Source organism: Coturnix japonica, chromosome 1 (assembly GCF_001577835.2).
Source record: "Coturnix japonica isolate 7356 chromosome 1, Coturnix japonica 2.1, whole genome shotgun sequence".
Taxonomy (NCBI): Eukaryota; Metazoa; Chordata; class Aves; order Galliformes; family Phasianidae; genus Coturnix; species Coturnix japonica.
Window position 1 is genome coordinate 103,547,717 of NC_029516.1, and position 18,507 is coordinate 103,566,223.

The 18,507-nt window shown below is 33.0% G+C and overlaps 1 protein-coding gene across 18 annotated transcripts in view; it reads left to right on the plus strand.

Moving 5' to 3' along the window:
• DMD (dystrophin) overlaps positions 1-18,507 on the plus strand; it is a 1,014,969-nt gene that overhangs the window by 484,198 nt on the left and 512,264 nt on the right. For all 18 annotated transcript variants that reach the window (XM_015884249.2, XM_015884262.2, XM_032449414.1 and 15 more), the window contains one exon: positions 4,685-4,835. In XM_015884249.2, coding sequence (XP_015739735.2) covers positions 4,685-4,835 — 151 coding nt within the window. The remainder of the gene's footprint in view (positions 1-4,684; positions 4,836-18,507) is intronic.

Consider the following 18,507-nt stretch of genomic DNA (forward strand, 5'->3'; position numbering starts at 1 on the left):
TTGTGGTTTTTTTTCCCTTGTGTGTGTGTGTGTGTGCAATTCTATCAAGGAATTCCTATTTTTTTCTTATAGCTAATTTGATGTTGGGTTTTGAGCAGCTTTATGCCTCAGCTCCATGTGAAATCCAAAGATTCTGTAGAGTGATCATTTTTGAAGGAAGAAGAGTGCCAGTATTTTTGTGACTTAATGCAAATTGGGCTGCAGATTATTGCAAAGGAAAATTGATTCTTCAAGGTGTTGCTTAACATGTTCCCTTCTGGGATGTCAGTGTATGTAGAAAAGGTATGCCCACTGTTTTTCACGTGTTAACCAATTATAGGAATAAGGCTACCTTAATAAGTGTCAGGGCTTATGTATGCTGCTTAAGCCCTTTGTGGTGTATGCAAGTCATTCATTATAGTTTATAATGAATCTATATAGAACTTGATGCTTGGCTTCAGGGTGTCCCACTTGTACCTTCTTATCAAGAATATGCTAGGAGAAACAAAACAGTGTAAGAAATTCAAGAGGAAATATTGTCCAGATATTTGACAGTCATCTACAAGCCACTCCCATTCAGCAGATGAAGAAGATGAGTGAAGAGTGGATATCAATTAATTAATTAGTTAAATTATTATTTTAAATCAATAATTTGTTTCTGGTGGTAAACAAGGCTGGATTCCCTGATAAGAGTATAATTCAAGTCTTTCCTTCCCTCTGAATGGTGTGGCTGGGGATTCCTGAGGTAGCCATACTCTTCATGAATTTTCATACTTCTCAGAGGATTCCTCTTTTTATGAACTCTCTTATGAATTTTTACTATCTGCATTCTGCTGTGCCAAGACTTTAACATCTTAGCAGCTCAGTGTTTGTAGTTAGCCGTCTGTTTTTGTGGGTTTTGAACTTAGAGTATTCTAACAGAATTGCAAATGGCAAAAAAAAAAAATAATAATAACAAAAAATATGTATTCTAAATGTTAAAAATCCATAATGTAGTGGTGTATTTAAAATACTGTATTGCACAGACTAGATGAGGGATCCTCACATAGAAATACCTGAGATGGCCCCCAAAACAGAATTTAAAATGGAGCTGCTTCTGTCACTACAGCAACATTGACACTTCCCTTTTTGGTGTGACTGAGTTTGAATACTCATAATCAGCAGAGGAGCACTGATTTATTTGTTTGTTTGTTTAGTTTTATGGATTTACCTGTCCACAGATTCCTTCTTTTTTTATTTACTGATGCATAATACTATTCTATATTGACACTGAAGGTAACAGTGTTTGGCTCCATGTTTTTTTAAGATCTAATGACAAACTCTACCAACTTGTAAATGTTTATTGTTTCATAATTTTGTACATATACTCTCACTACAGCTTTTCTCTTCTCTCTCTTTGCAACTCTTATAAGCCAAAGCAAATGGAGGAAGGGTGGTGAGTCACAAGATTTGATTTGCAAGTGCTGGAATGCAAATTCAGTGATAACTAACATCAGCTCTCACTGAATTTTTACATTTAAGTTGCTGATAAACTTCCTCATGCTGAGAAGAGTAATTTTGTTTTCCAAGGAATAGGAGGAGTTCTGTTTTCATATACTGTTTGAAATGAGAAACCATACTGGACAAAAATAAAAGGATTTTACGTTTTATTTTCTGGGTGATTTCCTTAATTGTGAAATAAGACTTTTCCATTTAATTTAGACTAAAGTCATTTGTAAAAATGGGCTTTCCAGTTGGGCCTAGTCTGTTTCTGTAAAATAATGTGGCAATTGAAAAATCATCACAGTCATTTTAATAAATGAGTTGAGTAGCTACAGATTTAACTGGATCAGTAGTCTGTTTGCTTACAGTGACTAAGGAATTAATCACATGTGCCAGTTATTAAACAACTTCTGAGTTCATCTGTAGCTGAGTAGGGCAGTCATAAACATTACCTGGGAATCTCAATGTGCCTTTTACCATCAATTCAGACGTTTTGAAGAGTTTTGACTATGATTATGGCCAAGTTTCAAAAGAGCAATGAAAACTAGACAACATCGAAGCCAGTGGTTTGAAAACCATCCCATCTTCACTTGGCATTCCTTTATGAAGAGAGAAAAATGCAAAGGACACAATTGATAGGGCAAAGATGAAAGCAAATACCTAGCCATCTGAAGAGGGTAATACTATATGAAAGGAAGAAAATACACTAGAAAGCTGCAGTGTTAACAGTAGTATGTTAGATGTCTGATTATCATAATGAATTTTTTTGTAGGATGTATTTCAAATGAAATTCTTTTCTGTGTTCAAAATAAATAAATAAATAAATGATATTTTAAGTACATGCACTCTGATTTTTCTTGAAAAATGTTTTGTATTACTCAACCTGATGGCTAAACAGCAATTTTCTACCTACTATTATGCATAAATTTACTATGTAAATGCATATATTTTATTATACATAAATAGTTATAGGTTTTAAACATTTACTTTAATTTGGCCTTTACTGACAATTTCTTTGTATTTTTTGGTGTGGGTCCGAAAATAAAATGAATAAATGTGAGAATGCTATTGAAATAACGTCAAAATATACTAAATATTCTATACAGCTTGCTTTCATGGGGAACTGAGATTTCAACTTTTGTTGAAAGACAGGTAGCCCGTAAATCTTAGAGGAGTCCTTCAATAAATCAGTTTTTATACTTGAGTCTTCTCTTTTTTTCTGATGTATTTATTGGTTTTAACTAGCAAGATTTTGTATTCTGAAATCTGTGAAGGATTTTTTATTTGTCTCAGGCTGCATCTTCTCCATCTGTCACAACTTTTAATGGTATTGAGTAATAATTTGTCAGGCCTGAGCACTGACACCTTCTTTTTGATGTGGCTTCATCAGACAGGCACCCATACTAAATTTGAGAGAATGAAGATTTCCTGAACTGTTCTGATAGATCGTATCCATTTCCATTCAAGTTTACAGATTGCATTGTCATTTGAAGTGTTTGGTACATTTAGACTGCATAGGACTAAGGAGCAACTATATTACATTTAATGTAGGTTCTAGTGCTTAGCAGCTATTAACCTCAGGGCCTGTGAATCAGATTGTGCTTGAGACATGAAATGAGTTGATTCACAGATGGATACAGGTTATTTTCCTGATCTTCAATGCAGCAACTCTTATTTTAAAACATGTTTTTAAATGTTTTAATTTAAAAAAAAATCATTCCTGCCCATTTTATGAGCACACTGGTAGAGTACTTTTATGTAAACTACCTTCTGTGATAAAATGCTTTTTTAAGGAAAAAAAATAAAAAAGAAAAAGAAAAAAAAAAAAGAGATTTAATTACATTATCTATTCCTCTGTCTTATGTGTTCTCTATCTCATAGTTAATGTATGAAAGTATAAAGTTGTTGTTTCACTGCTTGCTAGTGCAGTTCTGTTTTATATCTTTATCAAACATGGTTACCATGAGTAAAAATCTCTCTTCCTAACTTAGATGGCTAGAACATGTATAGTGCTATTCACGTATGTATAGTGCTATTCACATGAATAGTATTACAAGATTTTAAAATGTGAAAAACAGTTGGCATGCGTGGCTTGTAGTAAATGAAAAAGACTTACATTTTCTACCATTAAAAAAAAATAAAATAATTTTTTTTAAAAAAGATCATAATACAATAGAAGAGATGGTCTGTATCCCTGTTATAGCAGCCTGGTTTGTTTGGTCAAGTGGTCCTTCATATTCAAATAGTCATATGGTTTCTCCAAAGGTAATTGATCATCTTTATTGTTATCCTTTAAGTATACTCTAAAACCTATTATAATCTACAAAAGAGGGTTATTAGACTAAACAACAGTAACATGTTTTATGATAATCTGCTAACAAACCGTTCTAGCTAATCTCTTATTAGTGATCTCTTTTCAACAGCAATCCAAAACATAAAATGACTGTACTCCTTAAGACATGTCCATCTGCAAAGTAAACAAATTCTGCTTTAATTTCATGTCTTCAGTACTTGTCTGGGCCTTGAACACATGTATTTATCAATCACTGGACTAAAAATAGATTAGATATGTCAAAGCACTGTAAGTACTTACATGGTCTTATTTGTAGTGAACTGTATACTGTGGAGATGATAGTAACAATTTGTTCATTTTTACTTACTGTACAAAAGCCTATTTTAAATATCTTTTGTTTCAACCATCCTAGTATTTCAGGCATTTCTATTTTTGCATAACAGTCTTTACAAAGTACACAAATTGAATTAAAACATATATAAAAATATGTATATATACATAAGGGGTTGATGAAAGTAAGGGAAGAATACTTCCTTTTCACTCCAGAAGTGAAAATTCCTTTGAAGGAATTTCAATTTTCTTTTCATTAACTATAGGTTGACATTTGTGCCACAGAGGCTCACAGTAATATTGGAGCAGAATTCTACTATATGCCTAGGATTCTGAAAACATGATATGACTACAGAATTTGTCTGAAACATCAAAAGGAGTTTAAAAAATGGATAAGACACTGATTTTTAGCACATGTGCTTAATGATACTTTTACAAGTCAGAAGTACCTCTATATTTCCATTTGATACAACTGTTAGTAATGTTAATGTATGGTGCCATCAACAACACATGAAATTTAATCTGAGATTTTTTTTTTTTATTTTTTATTTTTTTCAGTCAGTAATTATTGATATATCATTTTATCTTTTATGCTTGCAGACGCTTTGACAAATCCATGGAAAAGTGGCAACTTTTTCATTTCGAAATGAAGAGCTTTAATGAGTGGCTATCTGAAACTGAAGAGAAACTGTCAAGAGCACAGATAGAGGCTGGAGATGTGGGTCACGTGAAAACCAAGCAATTTCTTCAGGTAGGATTTGATCAACTCATTTCCTCTTGTCTTATAGTAATTAGATGTTTGCTGGTCTAGAAACTCCATACTTTTACAGTTCGTTTTAGGTGGATTTCTAGTGTTTAGAGTCCAGTACCTATTTTGGTAAGGTATTTCTGTTGTCTTTATTATCTCAGAATTTTCACTAGTGTTTTTTTGTTTTTTTTTTTAATTATTACTATACTAAGAATATTATTACTGATTAAAAAAAGGTTAAAGATAACAGGATATACTGCGGTACTTCCATAGTTTTTGAGTTGTTTGGTCTTCATTTGAAGTACCCATCGAATTCCATGTGATATACATGATTAGCAAAGGTATCAAGCTTTATTTTTAAATCATGTGTAAGATATGTGTTTAACCATTAAGCTGTGACATAAATATTTCATGAATTGTATCTTACGCATACCTTGCTTATTTTGCCTGTTTCATGTTTTAATCAAAGAACCTTGAGGATGTATTTTGTCAAATGCTGTGTGACAGAATAGCCACTTAGTTCCTATGTGTCCAGTTCCAATTTGTATGCTTTTCATCTTGCAGGCTCTTTGAGCATCATAAAGAAAATAATAACTCTAGTTTCTGGTTTATTTCATTTCACTCTTGTATGATTGAAATGGTAATGGTTTTGAAGAATTAATTCTAAACTGATGTTTTGCAAGTTGATAGGTTCAGCTGAATAAAATGGCTTGACTAAGCTCAGGTTTCATGTTGTAAATTATTTCTGCTGCTAAAAGAAAAAATCACTGTTGAACTAATCATCATTTTTACATTGAATTGCTGGATTGAATTACTGGATTTCTGGTTGAAGTAGTTAGGTCTTTCTAATATAAAAGGTACAGCTTTCTACCAGAATGCAGAATGCTTCTACTGATCTGTGGCCTACAGGTTGTTGGTTGTTGTTCTTGTTGTTGTTTGGTTTGGTTTTTTGTTTTTGTTTGTTTTTTGTTTTGTTTTTTTTTTGTTTGTTTGTTTGTGGGGGTTTTTTTGGTGTTGTTTTTTTTTAGGTTTTTTTTTTGTTTTGTTTTTTTGCTTTTGTTTTAATCTTTTGGATTTAATTTTTGAAGTTGCCTTTTTTAAGATATGGGCTGCTACTTCTTGACTGTAAAACTGCAGAACTGAAAAAGAGAACAAATTGTGCAGTGCAAGCACAAAAATTGTTGTTAACTGTTAAGTAATACTGAACTAAAGCTGAAAAAGTTAATAATCGGTAAATATTTGTCTATAAATTACTGTTGTGACTGTAAACGCTGACTATGTCTAAAATCTGTCTAAAAGAAAAGCAATATAATGTTATCAAGGCATTAAAGATGCTTTCTAAAGCATATACAAACGGTAGTGGACATCACATGTATTTGCAAGTCACTGAAGTTTCATCTCCCTTACTTGCTAATGGACAGTTAGCTGAATATGAGCCAGCAGTGTACAGATGCAGCCAAGAAGGCCAATGGCATCCTGGCTTGTATCAGGAGTGGTGTAAAGAGCAGGACTAGGGAAGTCATCCTGCCCCTGTACTCGGCATTGGTGAGGCCTCACCTCGAGTACTGTGTTCAGTGTTAGGAAGCACATCTTTCTTTACAGTAGGGGCAGTTAAGTACTGAAATAGCCTCCCCAGGGAGGTGGATGAGTCACCAACCCTGGATGTATTTAAGAGCCGTTTGGGTGTGGTGCTCAGGGTTATGATTTAGCAGAGGGTTGTTATAGTTAGGGTACTATGGTTAGGCTGTGGTTGGACTTGATGATCTTCAGGGTCTTTTCCAGCCTGGGTAATTCTATGATTCTATCATTCACAGTTTTAAGTATTTTTTTGAAAAATAGATAAAAGACTAAGAAGACTAAATTAAGACATGAGTATGTGACAGATAGTAATATGGAGGCACTAAGGCTTATTCTTTACTCTGCTTTGCTTTGTCTGTTCAGTCACATTTCTAGGCACTATACTAGTAACCATGAGCAGATTGAAGTGTATTCTTACAACAGTGGAAAGAGTGTTTCTTCCTTTTCTGCTAACCCCATGCCCTGAAATACAAAAGCTTAGATTTTACTGTAGAACATATTTCCTTCTGTTTTACATTTTTCTTTCACCTAACTTCCTCAGGTTTTCCATTTGTTATTTCCCTATGTACTATATGAGATTTATTTATTTATTTATTTGTTCATTTATTTATTTATATTTAATATATAGGAACAGTGCAAGTATTTGAACATATGCTATCAGAGTGAATTTTTAACAAAATCTTATTTTGGCTATCCCTTATGCTTTTTCTTTCTCTATCATTTTAGATAGTGTTAGAAGTCTCAGGAACTCATGAATGTGCCTATATAAAATCTCATTTAGTTCAGTACAAAAGCCAAAATTGCTTTTCTTATGAACATTTACATAACTTGTAAATATTACAACTAGCTTCAAGAATGTAACCAAGTGTTAGGTAAGATTTAGTGTTCGGTAAGATGTGCACAGGAACTTCTTTATGGTGAGGGCGACGGAACACTGGAACAGGCTGCCCAAGGGGGTTGTGGAGTCTCCTTCTCTGGAGATATTCAGGACCCACCTGGATGCCTACTTATGTAACCTGGTGTAGGTAACCTTCTTTGGCAGGGGATTGGACTCTATGATCTCTGGAGGTCCCTTCCAACCCCTACGATTCTGTGATTATGTGATTTATTTGTTAGAGAATGTTTAAACTGAAGCTCCGTTGCTACAGTTCTCTTTGTCTCAATCTTTATTGTATTGGTTAGTGTAAAGAATATGCATCTTGCACAGCATATGTTGACAGTGCTATGCAACAAGGATTAGGCTTCTGTGAGGCAGATCATTAGAATTTCCGTTACATTAAACAGTTAAAACAGCTGTGCATTTTGATTTATTAGATTAGGGACTCGTTTAATTAATGAGATCATGCTGTTTTGTGAACCATGTTCAGGATTAACAGGATGTGCCCAAAAATTATTTCACGAGCAACTGAATACTTTTGAATTCAACGAGAATCTGTTTTAGAAAAAAAAAATACAAAACATAGTCAGATGTGTCATGCTATTTCTAGGCAGGAATACTTTGGAAAAGTAAAGATTCATGTGTTCATTAACATTAATTAACATTCACTAACATTCAGTTACTGCATCAAATGTTAATATAAAATGAAGAAGTCAACACTACAATTAGGTGTTTATGTTGGTATGGATTAAGAGATTATTTTAGGTGTATTTTCTTCTTTTGTTATTCCTTTTCACTACACAATACAGTGAGATGATATTATACTATATTTATTATCTGTAAGGTGAATAAAATCTGGTAAGATAATAGTTATTTTCAGATCATGAATACTTACATACTCTTATTATGATTTTTTTGCTGTTGTTAAAAAAAAAACATCATGTTAAGAAATTGTAATTGACTTTTTAATTGGGAGACATGAGCTTTAAAAAGATTTTTTAAAGACAGCATATCATATAATCCTTTGGAAACTTGAACTCTGTCTTGAAAATATTTAAAGACATTTTCTTTCTTACTATTCTGGCTGAAAAGATTTTCTGTCTCTTCACTCCTTAATACATGGGAACTTCAATTCTTCAATTTGCTCCACTGATATTCAGTTTAGTCACATTTATTCTTGTTCCAAGATGTAGCTTGGTTTCCCCAGTCTTTATTCCCATTTGTTCTTATGGTCTGCAGTCATGTCACCAGTGGGATCTCATTTTGGTAAAGTAAAGCTGCTGTTTTCTAATCTGCTCTCATAAGATATCTGGACAGCTTGACTCTTACTTCTGTGCCTGTGCCTCTTTCTGGAACACAAGTTCTCAAAGTGCTTTAGTTCTAACAGTGAGATCGTCTATTACCATCACCAGGGTAGCTCAGGTATTACGCTTTGCGGGTGGATCTTGTCATGGCTGGAAGTTAAACTGTCATTTACTGTCATCATGTGGTCTTTCATGCAGCTGCTATCTGTATTTCATTTCAAATGCATAAAACCAACCAACTGAACAACAACAAAAAAGCCCATGTTGGAAATTATGCCATACTTGCGATGTAGGAAGAGGCAGATAATAATTAGTACTACGGTATCTTTTTGACTGTGGGAGAGCATAGTTTTCAGATGCCATAGAAAAAAATGCTAACATTACAGAAATGAATTCTTTAAAAAGTCTGAGAAGTAGACAGTAAAATTATGTAAGTTCACAAATCATTAACTGGGAATTTAAGTGTATGTTCTTATTTTAAAAATGCATACAGATCATCCAAAGTATTTGTTGCTTGCACAGGAATGATTATGAATTTGTTTGTGATCTGTCAATATATATTTAGTATCCACTTTGAGGACTCAGGTTTCATGATATCATTTTAGATGCTCTGTTTTGTCTTTTTCTGTTTGTTTGTTGAGTTGATTTAATGTTAAAATAATTAACTCTGGTCTGTCAGAACAAGGGCTAAACTTTATGCTTTTTTTTTTTTTAATATATATATATATATATTTTACATGTTTCAAAAATATTCCATATAGTTATTAATTTCTAAAGTATTGACCTCAATTTACACACATAAATGTCAAAGATTCTGTTTAGTATTTAAAGTCACAGAAAACCTTAAAGACAGTAAGTTTTTGAAATTTTAGGGCATTGGGTTTCTTAATTATACTTTTCCTTCTGAGCACACTGTGGTTAGTGAAACAGTTTGTAAGTTACACATCTCTCTTAAAATGTTCACACATTGAATTGGTCAGCATATTCATTTTTGAGTACTTAGAAAAGCTTGTAAGAGAACGTGAATGATTCACGCCTTCTTTAGACCTTTCTTCTCTATAATGTCAGAAACTTCACATTTTTTCCTTGTAGATGTTGAAAGCAAAAAAAAAAAAAAAAACAAAGAACCCAGGCTTCTGCACTGAAAGTCATGGTCATGCTAATAATTCTTCTCTTTTATATCTAAATTGGATTATATGGATATTGATGACTTAATAACCAGTAAATTTAAACAGTTCTTTCTGAAATGGAGCACAAATGGAATCAGAGCATATTGTATAAAACAAATGTTTCAGTGCTTGAGGCCACACATTCTCATACCACAAAAACACAGTAGTAACTTGGTATATAGCTTGCACTATCTTTTCCCAAATGGTAAAAGTAAAATACTGTATATAATGACTTTGGATTTCATCTTATAAATTTTGTGTTTGGCTTTTTTCCTCCTTTTTTTCAGCATAGTCTATAATTAGAAAGTTATGGCATGTGTTGCAATATTTGTCACATTCCACATTCGTGTATAACATTACTTTAGAAGTAGTGTATCGATGGCTAATATTTCATTATCAATAAAAGTACGCAATGGACTGGAAAATAGTTTCCAGTGCTTTACTGTTTGGGTTTTTTTTGTTGTTTGTTTGCTTTGTTTTTTGTGTGTGTTTCTTTTTCCATTAAAAAAAAAAAAGTTCTTATAATAATGTTCTTATAATTTTACACTTCTTTACAAGTAATACATTTCTGGATGTATGGAATTCCTGTAAACCTTCCTCTACTGTTAAATGATTTCTTACATTTGCTATTGCTACTAATTGCTGTGATATAATATTGAAATAGATTATTCAGCATTTGTAGTAAAGATATTTTCTTGTCATATCAAGCTATGAGAAGCATGGCTTTGTAATTACAACAGATATTTAATTTCTTCCCTACTGCATACGTTTCTACATTATTCTTGATTCGTAATTTAATGTATCCTATTAGAATGTTTTTACATAAGTTGTTGCTACTGGTAGCGGGACATTAAGATGTCGGAAGAAATAACAAATTTAAGATGTTGGTGTGATTTTGCTAACTGGCACCAGTAGTTCCGAATTTATAGTTCATATTCAGATATTGTTGTAAATTCTGACATTGTTTATTCAAATAGCCAAGTTAAATCTTCTCAAGTATGTAATTGTGATGAATTTTTTTAACATCTTATTATGAAACTCTTTCAAATAATTATTTGGACAGAGATGCAAGTGATTTTTTTTTTTTTTTTTTTTTTGTTGTTGTTTGTTTGTTTGTTTGTTTGTTAAACATGAATGAATAAATCTGCTTTTTTTCTCTGTCTTGAAGAAAACACTGTTCTTGGACACCTCCCACTAGTAGATTTCTTGGTGCCCGATTGTGACAATCTCACTATTTGGCGATTAATTTTCACCAGTTTTAGTAAGTTAAATGTCTAACACATATCTGGAAATTTGTCTGGAGTTTATACCCATTTTCCAAATTTATTTATTTATTTATTTATCTATTTATTTATTTGTTTATTTATTTATTTAAAATCTGTACAAAATAGAGGAAATGGAGGATGCTGTTTTTTTTGTTTTCTTTTTTTTTTCACTCAAATGAATCTTGATTGATGTCATAGCTAGTCTGAATGTTTTAAATCAGTGGCACATAAAAATAATACAGTTTAGTTTAAAAAAACAATACTTTTCCATCATAGAAATGCAGTTAATCTGAACACATCTTGTAAGTTTCAGAAGTGAATGACTGAATGAATTACTGCTTTGAAGGGTTATTATGTTGGTTCTTTTGCCTAAAAAAAAATCTTTGTGGTTGGTGTTTTTCAAAAGTACTTCTCACATTGGATCTGTGATCAATACAGCATGATTAAGTCTGCAGGCACTGAGCATAGATGTGAAGATCCAACAGTAAAAATGCATGAGGTGATTTGTGTCACTTAAAGGCTGGCTACGTGAGTGGCTCTGTACATCTTCGGATGTGAATGATTAGCCATTAGAAGTTTTTTATGTTAAACAATTAAGGAAAGCTAAGATTCTCAACAATAAACATCCTATACAAATTAGTCATATAAATATAAATTAGTGTAAAGAGGTTTTTCTGTGGTGCCTTTCATGGATTTATTGAGCATACTTATAAACTTTAATCACAACAAATTTTATGAATCCTTTCAATCTCACCCAGCTTTTAAACACCAACTTATTTTTTGCTAATGCCTTAAAGATTTTTTTCTTGCATTTTCAGAGCAAAATAAATCTTGGGTAAACTAAGGAAAAAGATGTAGTAGACCTATGTTTGTAGACAGCAAAATTCTATCTAAATTCAACTAAACTATACAGGAGCTTTCCATCCTTACAAACAAATCTGTCAGAATCCTTAACTTGCATTAAAATGTGTTCGGAATAGACAAGTATTTGGTATTTCTCAAATCAGAGCAGCTGAGTGGGGATCAGGAACAGCTCTGGTGTCACAAAGCGCAAATGCATTTCTGCCACATTGTAAAGGCCTGAGGAGAAGGGGTGTTCATCAATAATTGTGTGCAATCTGGTGCATTTGGTAACTGACATTCTCAAGTTCTCAGTGCTAGAGCCATACTGGTTGCAGCAATTGTGCAACCAGTGGTTTATCTGTGTTTATGATGAATACAGAACAGGGAATTTGGGGGTAGTCTGAAATATTCACCATTGATGTTTTTATTATTTATCTTGATTTTATAACATTGTCAGAACTTTACATCTCAATTGAAGCGGGTACTGGGCCCTTAGAATATACTGTTTACATACTGTTTAGATTTTTGAAAGACTCCTGGTTCTCATCTTTGATTACTGACAACACAAAGTGGGTTTTTCCTCAAGTGTCTTTTGTTGGCCTTTACATTACTACCCAGTGTTTTCAGGGTGTTTCAGTCAAAAAAGATAAAATTATGCACCTGGGAAGGCACCTTGCAGTATTCTTGTAATCCTTAGTTGCCTCAAATAAAACCTCTAAGATGCCTTAAATAAAAACTGATCTGTTTTTTTTTTGTGTTTTTTTTTTTTTTTTTTAAACTTGGTGTAACTGTTATGGCTTCAGCAGTGGCTTCTGTTGCACAACAATGGTGATTCTTCAAACCTTTTTTCAACCCTGCCATAGTCAAGGGAAGAAATGTGATTTTGCTAATATTGGAATACTCTGCAAGGTGACAACAGGAATGATTTCATAAATATGAATAATGCAGTGACTTTGCCCAAATATAAATGTAATGAAATTAGACCAATAAAGTTGTTATCACTGTGTCCATTAAAAAACAAAAATAAACAAACAAACAAAAAAACAGGCAGCACACACATTTTGTTGTTTTGTTTTAAAACGAATAATAGAGAAGAAATCCAACAGGTTTTGTTTGTTTGTTTTTGTTTGTTGTTTGCTTGTTTTTGCTAGAGGTAATAATAATGCTTTGGAACACAAGAACTTTGACAATTTGAAAATTATTAATTTGAAATTATTAATCAGCAAAAATCAAATAATGATAGAGTTTAATGTATGGCCAAGACACTGTTCTGTTCCGAATCTGGTGAAGTTAATACTGTAATTTCTTTTATGATGGACGAGACTAATAAAAAGGGGTCTTTAAGGTTGTCTAATATGAGCATTGAGTGGTTATAAATTGAATAAATGTATCGTTCTTATCATCATTTTAGTGTGAAAGTGAATAATAAAAATACGTTTTTTATTTTTTTGTTTCTCCAGAATCCTAGTATCTTTGATGAAGGCAGTTTGGTGAAATATTTCATGTTAATAAATAAATCTTTTTTCGTTAAACTGAAGAATAATGTTATTTAAATGAGTATTTATCCTTTGTACATATTTCATAGAATCATAGAATCACAGGGCTGGACAGGTTATCTAGTCCAACTGTTCTCCCATTATGATAAGTACCACAAATTTGAAGTGCTGCTTGTGCTATGTCTAGGTCACTACGTTTTTCCATGATAGAATTACAGTTTATTTTTAGAAGTTACAGGAAACATTAAATCTCTGGTTTTATGTTTTGTTGCTGTTGTTTTTTAATAAAATTGATAAATTAAGTTCATAAAAAAATTAACAGATTTATCAATACTATTTAGAGTATGACATCACTTATGAGTAATATAGGTCTGTATGGAGATTATTAAGTTAGATGACTATGCTTTTTGACTTTACCCATCTTTTCTGGCATCTTCCTTGTATTCTGGGTACAGAATGTTCATGGTGCATTTGGGCAAAACACAAACACAGTGGCCTCCCCATTTCTTTATATGCATTCAAAGTATTTTAACTCCTGAAAATTCTAGGCTCATCTGATTCTTTATGACTTCCTTCTGTCCACTTTTCAGATCTTTTTCCAAATTCTTGTTTTCCATTCCAACAGTCCTCAAAGCCAATAGTCCTCAAGTCTTTAAGCAAGGTTTGCATTTTCTCTTGCTTACTGTAGACTATGCTTTTCACTGTAGTGATGCATGTGCTACTTGGTTTTTCCTTTCCAGATGTGTATTTCTTTATCAAAAGATACATAAATTCATCTTGTTTTGTTTTGTTTCTACTTTCTTACTGCAATTAGAAGAAACATGCATTATGCACAAGTTTTGAGTTTTCTCATGCTCCAACAGATTTCCTTAAAACCTTAGAGGGCAATCAATGTAAATGGAAGGTTTACTTGGAATACTTATATCAACGTAAGCTTAAAGAAACTAATTTGATATATTTTAAATAGTAAGAAAACAGTATTTGAAAAACTAGAGATAGTGAAGTATCAGTCTAGAATGAGAATTGTAAACAAGCTGAAAAGGAACAGTTAGGTATCCTTCTGTACCCTGGCTTTCCAGATATTTAAGGGATATTTACTTCCAGGTATTTAAGGGAAATTACTCTCTCTGACATATTATAATTTGATAAATCTAGAAGAATAAGTGGAATTAATTTTAAAAATTATGATGAGAAGACAACACTGACAACAACAGATATTACTCGGTGGAAGACATAGTCTTATTTGCCTTGGGAAATGAAATACCTAATGGATGTTTTTTACTAGGTCTCTGCTTTTTTTTCATTTGATTGGCTTCTGGTGAGCTCTCAAAGATCTCAGTCGATCTTATGCATTTTAAAGCCATTATGCTTTCAGGTACTGCACTTAGGCTAACCTTCTGAGCATTTTAAGTATTTAGGAATAATAGTTTAAATGTATTGCCTATCTTGAAAATGTACTGCAGATGAGCATGTTGGTGTCTGTGAAGACCGCAGACCAGGAAGGAGAAATGGAATGAATATGAGAACATATAAAGAGCACCATCTTCAAACAAAATATTTTTTTTTTCTTTTTTTTCTTTTTTTTCCCCTTAATACAATCTCTAATTATTAGATACAAACCAGCAACAACAACAAAAAAACTTAAGTTTTGATCCATAGGCATTGTAACTTACGATTTATTTTGTCTCACTCTTACATTCAAATTATTTGCAATATTACTGTTAAAGCATGAGGAAAATAATGACACATCTAGGAATAAAAATCAATTTAATGAAATGTAGTTATCTTGTGGGTTTTTGGCTTATCTGCAATTTTTTTTATTTTTATTTTTATTTTTTTTTTAAACCTTCCTAGTCTCACATATTGGTATCTCTGAAAGAAGATTGCACTTTCTGGCAGTTGGACTGATTATCCAAGCACTCAGTAGGAGGAAAAAATCAGAATATAAGCTTTGTGTTTACTGGGAAAATATCAGTTGAGGTTACATTTTATAATTAATGGAGAGACAGCAAATAAAGTAATTTTCAATGCGATGTCATTCTGAACTGTATTATAATACAAAACTGAGTAGTGCAGTTGACACGCTAGAGGAAGGGATGACATCCAGGGGGACCAGGATGGTCTGGAGAGATGGGCCCATGTCAGCCTCATCAAGTTCAACAAGGCCAAGTGCAGTATCCTGTATATGGGTTGGGGAATCATAAATATGGGCTGGGAAGAGAATGACTTGAGAGCAGTGGCTGCTCTCTTCAGATTTGAATGTGTCAGTTGATGGATGAATCAACATGAGCTGGCAGTGTGTGCTTGCAGCCCAGAATGCCAACTGTATTCTTGGTTGAAAGAAGTGTTGCCACCAGGCTGAGGGAGGTGATTTTGCCCCTCTACTCTGCTCATGACACCCCACCTGGACTACTGTGTCCAGTTCTGAGGCCCCCAGCAGAAGAAGGAAATGGAGTTATTGAAGAGGGTCTGGAGTAAAACCATGAAGAGAGCTGGTGCACCTCCCCTACAGGGACAGTCTGAGAGAACTGGGACTCTTCAGCCTGGAGAAGGCTCTGAGGGGACATTATTGTGGCCTTCCAGAACCTGAAAAGGGGACTACAGGCTAGCATAGGAAGGACTTTTTATAAGGACACATAACAACAGAATGAGGAGAAAAGCCTTTAAAGTGAATGAGGGTTGATTCAGAGTAGATATTAGTAAGAAATTCTTTACTGTGAGAGTGGTGAGACACCAGAACAGGTTGCCAAGTTAGGTTGTGGATGCCCCCTCCTTGGAAGCCCTCAAGGCCAGGCTAGATGGGGTTTTGAGCAACCTGGTCTAGAAGGAGGTGTCCCTGCCTACAGCAGGGGGATAGGAACTAGGTGATACCTTCCAACCCAATCCATTCTATGAATTCTATAGAAAGCAGGGATGTACCCCGTTCTCTGAAGTTCATTTACAAGCAGAATATTTGTAGAAGTCAATTAGAAGTATACAGTCTGATATTTCTTATATCTATTCTGAAATTATTGACATTCTTCCAAAAGCAGAATAACAGCATGCAGACATGAAATAATATTACAGAGAGGAATTATATCTGTAGTTTTTTATTACAGCTTATATAAGCTTCTGATATTGCAAAGCTCAGAGTGTATTAAGTATAATGCATCCTTAGGAATGATATCTGATGTAGAAAATTAAGCGTCATTTACATTGTAACAAATGTAGAAGTTTTTTGTTTGGGAGAAATTTTTTTAGCTGGGAAATTTTTCTGAGATGCATTTTAAAATCAAAACAGCAATGATGCATGAACTTTCTGTGGATCTAGAAGAATGATTCACAAGTACAAATATGTTGTCTGTTTTACCATTTTGCTTTGGCTCTAGTTTCTTTGTGTTTAAGAGTGAGATTAGAATTTGTTTACAATCTTAGAATCCTGATTAAGCTTCTTATTCTCTTTAGGTACTCACATTATCTTTGTATTGTTCACAATGTTATCAGGAATTCTTCAAGTAGTGTATAATTATTTTTCAGTTAATATCAACAGCTTTTATAAAATGTGGATTTAAAATCTTTTCTTGAAGACCCTTCACATCAGAGACGGTTTATCACAATGACATAAATTAATGTTATCTGCACTTGATCTTATAAAGACAGCACAAGTTTAGAATGTGTACTAACAGGTCAGTAATTATTTTGAGTATTACTAGATTGTCATATCTTAGCTTCACAAGAATTCATCACATTAATGAAGTAATAATATTAGGGTGGGTGAAATAACTTTCTTTTCAAAATGAAGAACAAATCTGAAAATGATAATTTTTAAAACGTTAGTTTTGAAAGCATTGGTATATATATATATGTAGGTATGTTTATGTAAGTGTGAATCTTCTAATTTTGACCACTCTTGCTAGCATACTACATTATTATCATTATTACCATTATCTCTGTTAAATGTATTGAATCTATCACTGTGTCATTACTAGGTGCATTGTTGGATTTGGTTAGTACGGTTGTACTTTAATCTTTGTTCTTATGTATCTACAGTTTTTAATTTTTTTTTTTTTAAGATCTTTAAAATTTTTCTGCTCTCATCACAAGTATTTGTACATAATATGGTTGAAAAAAGGAAGAAAATATGAAAAAAGGTTTAAGTAGCAAGTTGGAAAAAAATCTATATTAGGAACTGAAAATAAGCTCCTTTGCTCACTGCTGTTTTATCTAATACAGGCTTTAAGTATCTGTGACATGAAAAAGACAGATCAGGTAATGCCCTATGCCTTGAAACACAGTCTCATGTAGCTGTGCTTATATCAGTGAAAATTTCGTATCTGGCGTTAGAGTATGCAGTGGTGATTTCCACAGATTTAGCCAAATGTACGTTTTAACATACCAGTTTTTGAACAATGACAAGGAAGGACAAGTATTGATAACAATGTAGCAAAGAGTATCTAACATGCAGATTTCTTTGTAAAATGGGGAGGAGTACATAATGTTAATACAGACTGGGAACATTCCCTTTCTGTCTGATATTATTTCTTGCTTACCTCTTCAGCTACAAGCATAAATTAAAATAAATTTATTCTTAGTACATAATCATTGACACTGAGATAGTTGAGAAAAGTTATCAATGTGAGACAAACATTTCCCCTCCGTTCAGTAATTCCAGTCCACTACAACTGTCACTCCAATGTGTGCAGTACAAGTGCAAATCAGAATTCAACAGCCATACTCTACCAAATATGATGTTGTGTCATCATAGCCAAAAGAAGTTTGAGGATAATCAAGAAATCTAGAGTGTTGCCTTACAGCTGAAAATCCTGTTAGCCATTGTCCTCGGAATTCCTAAGCTTCTGGACAACCATGATCCAGAACTTTTTATGTAGGCCTTGCTAAAGGTTCCAAAAAAGCATAGAGAGATTAATAATAGAGATATTAAACACTTAATTAATAGAGTGATTAATCTTTTGTTACCGTACTTCTAAAACTAAAATTGTTTTTTCACTTGAAAATTTTCAACAGCATCTCCCTGCTAAACAGAGTGAGGCTGTGAACAATACTTTGTCTTGTTTTGTTGTTATTTTCCAAAAATCAGTGATGAGGAATGAAGTTAAAAAATGGCTTCACTGTTTTCTGTTGTAATTTAATCAACAGTGCAAAT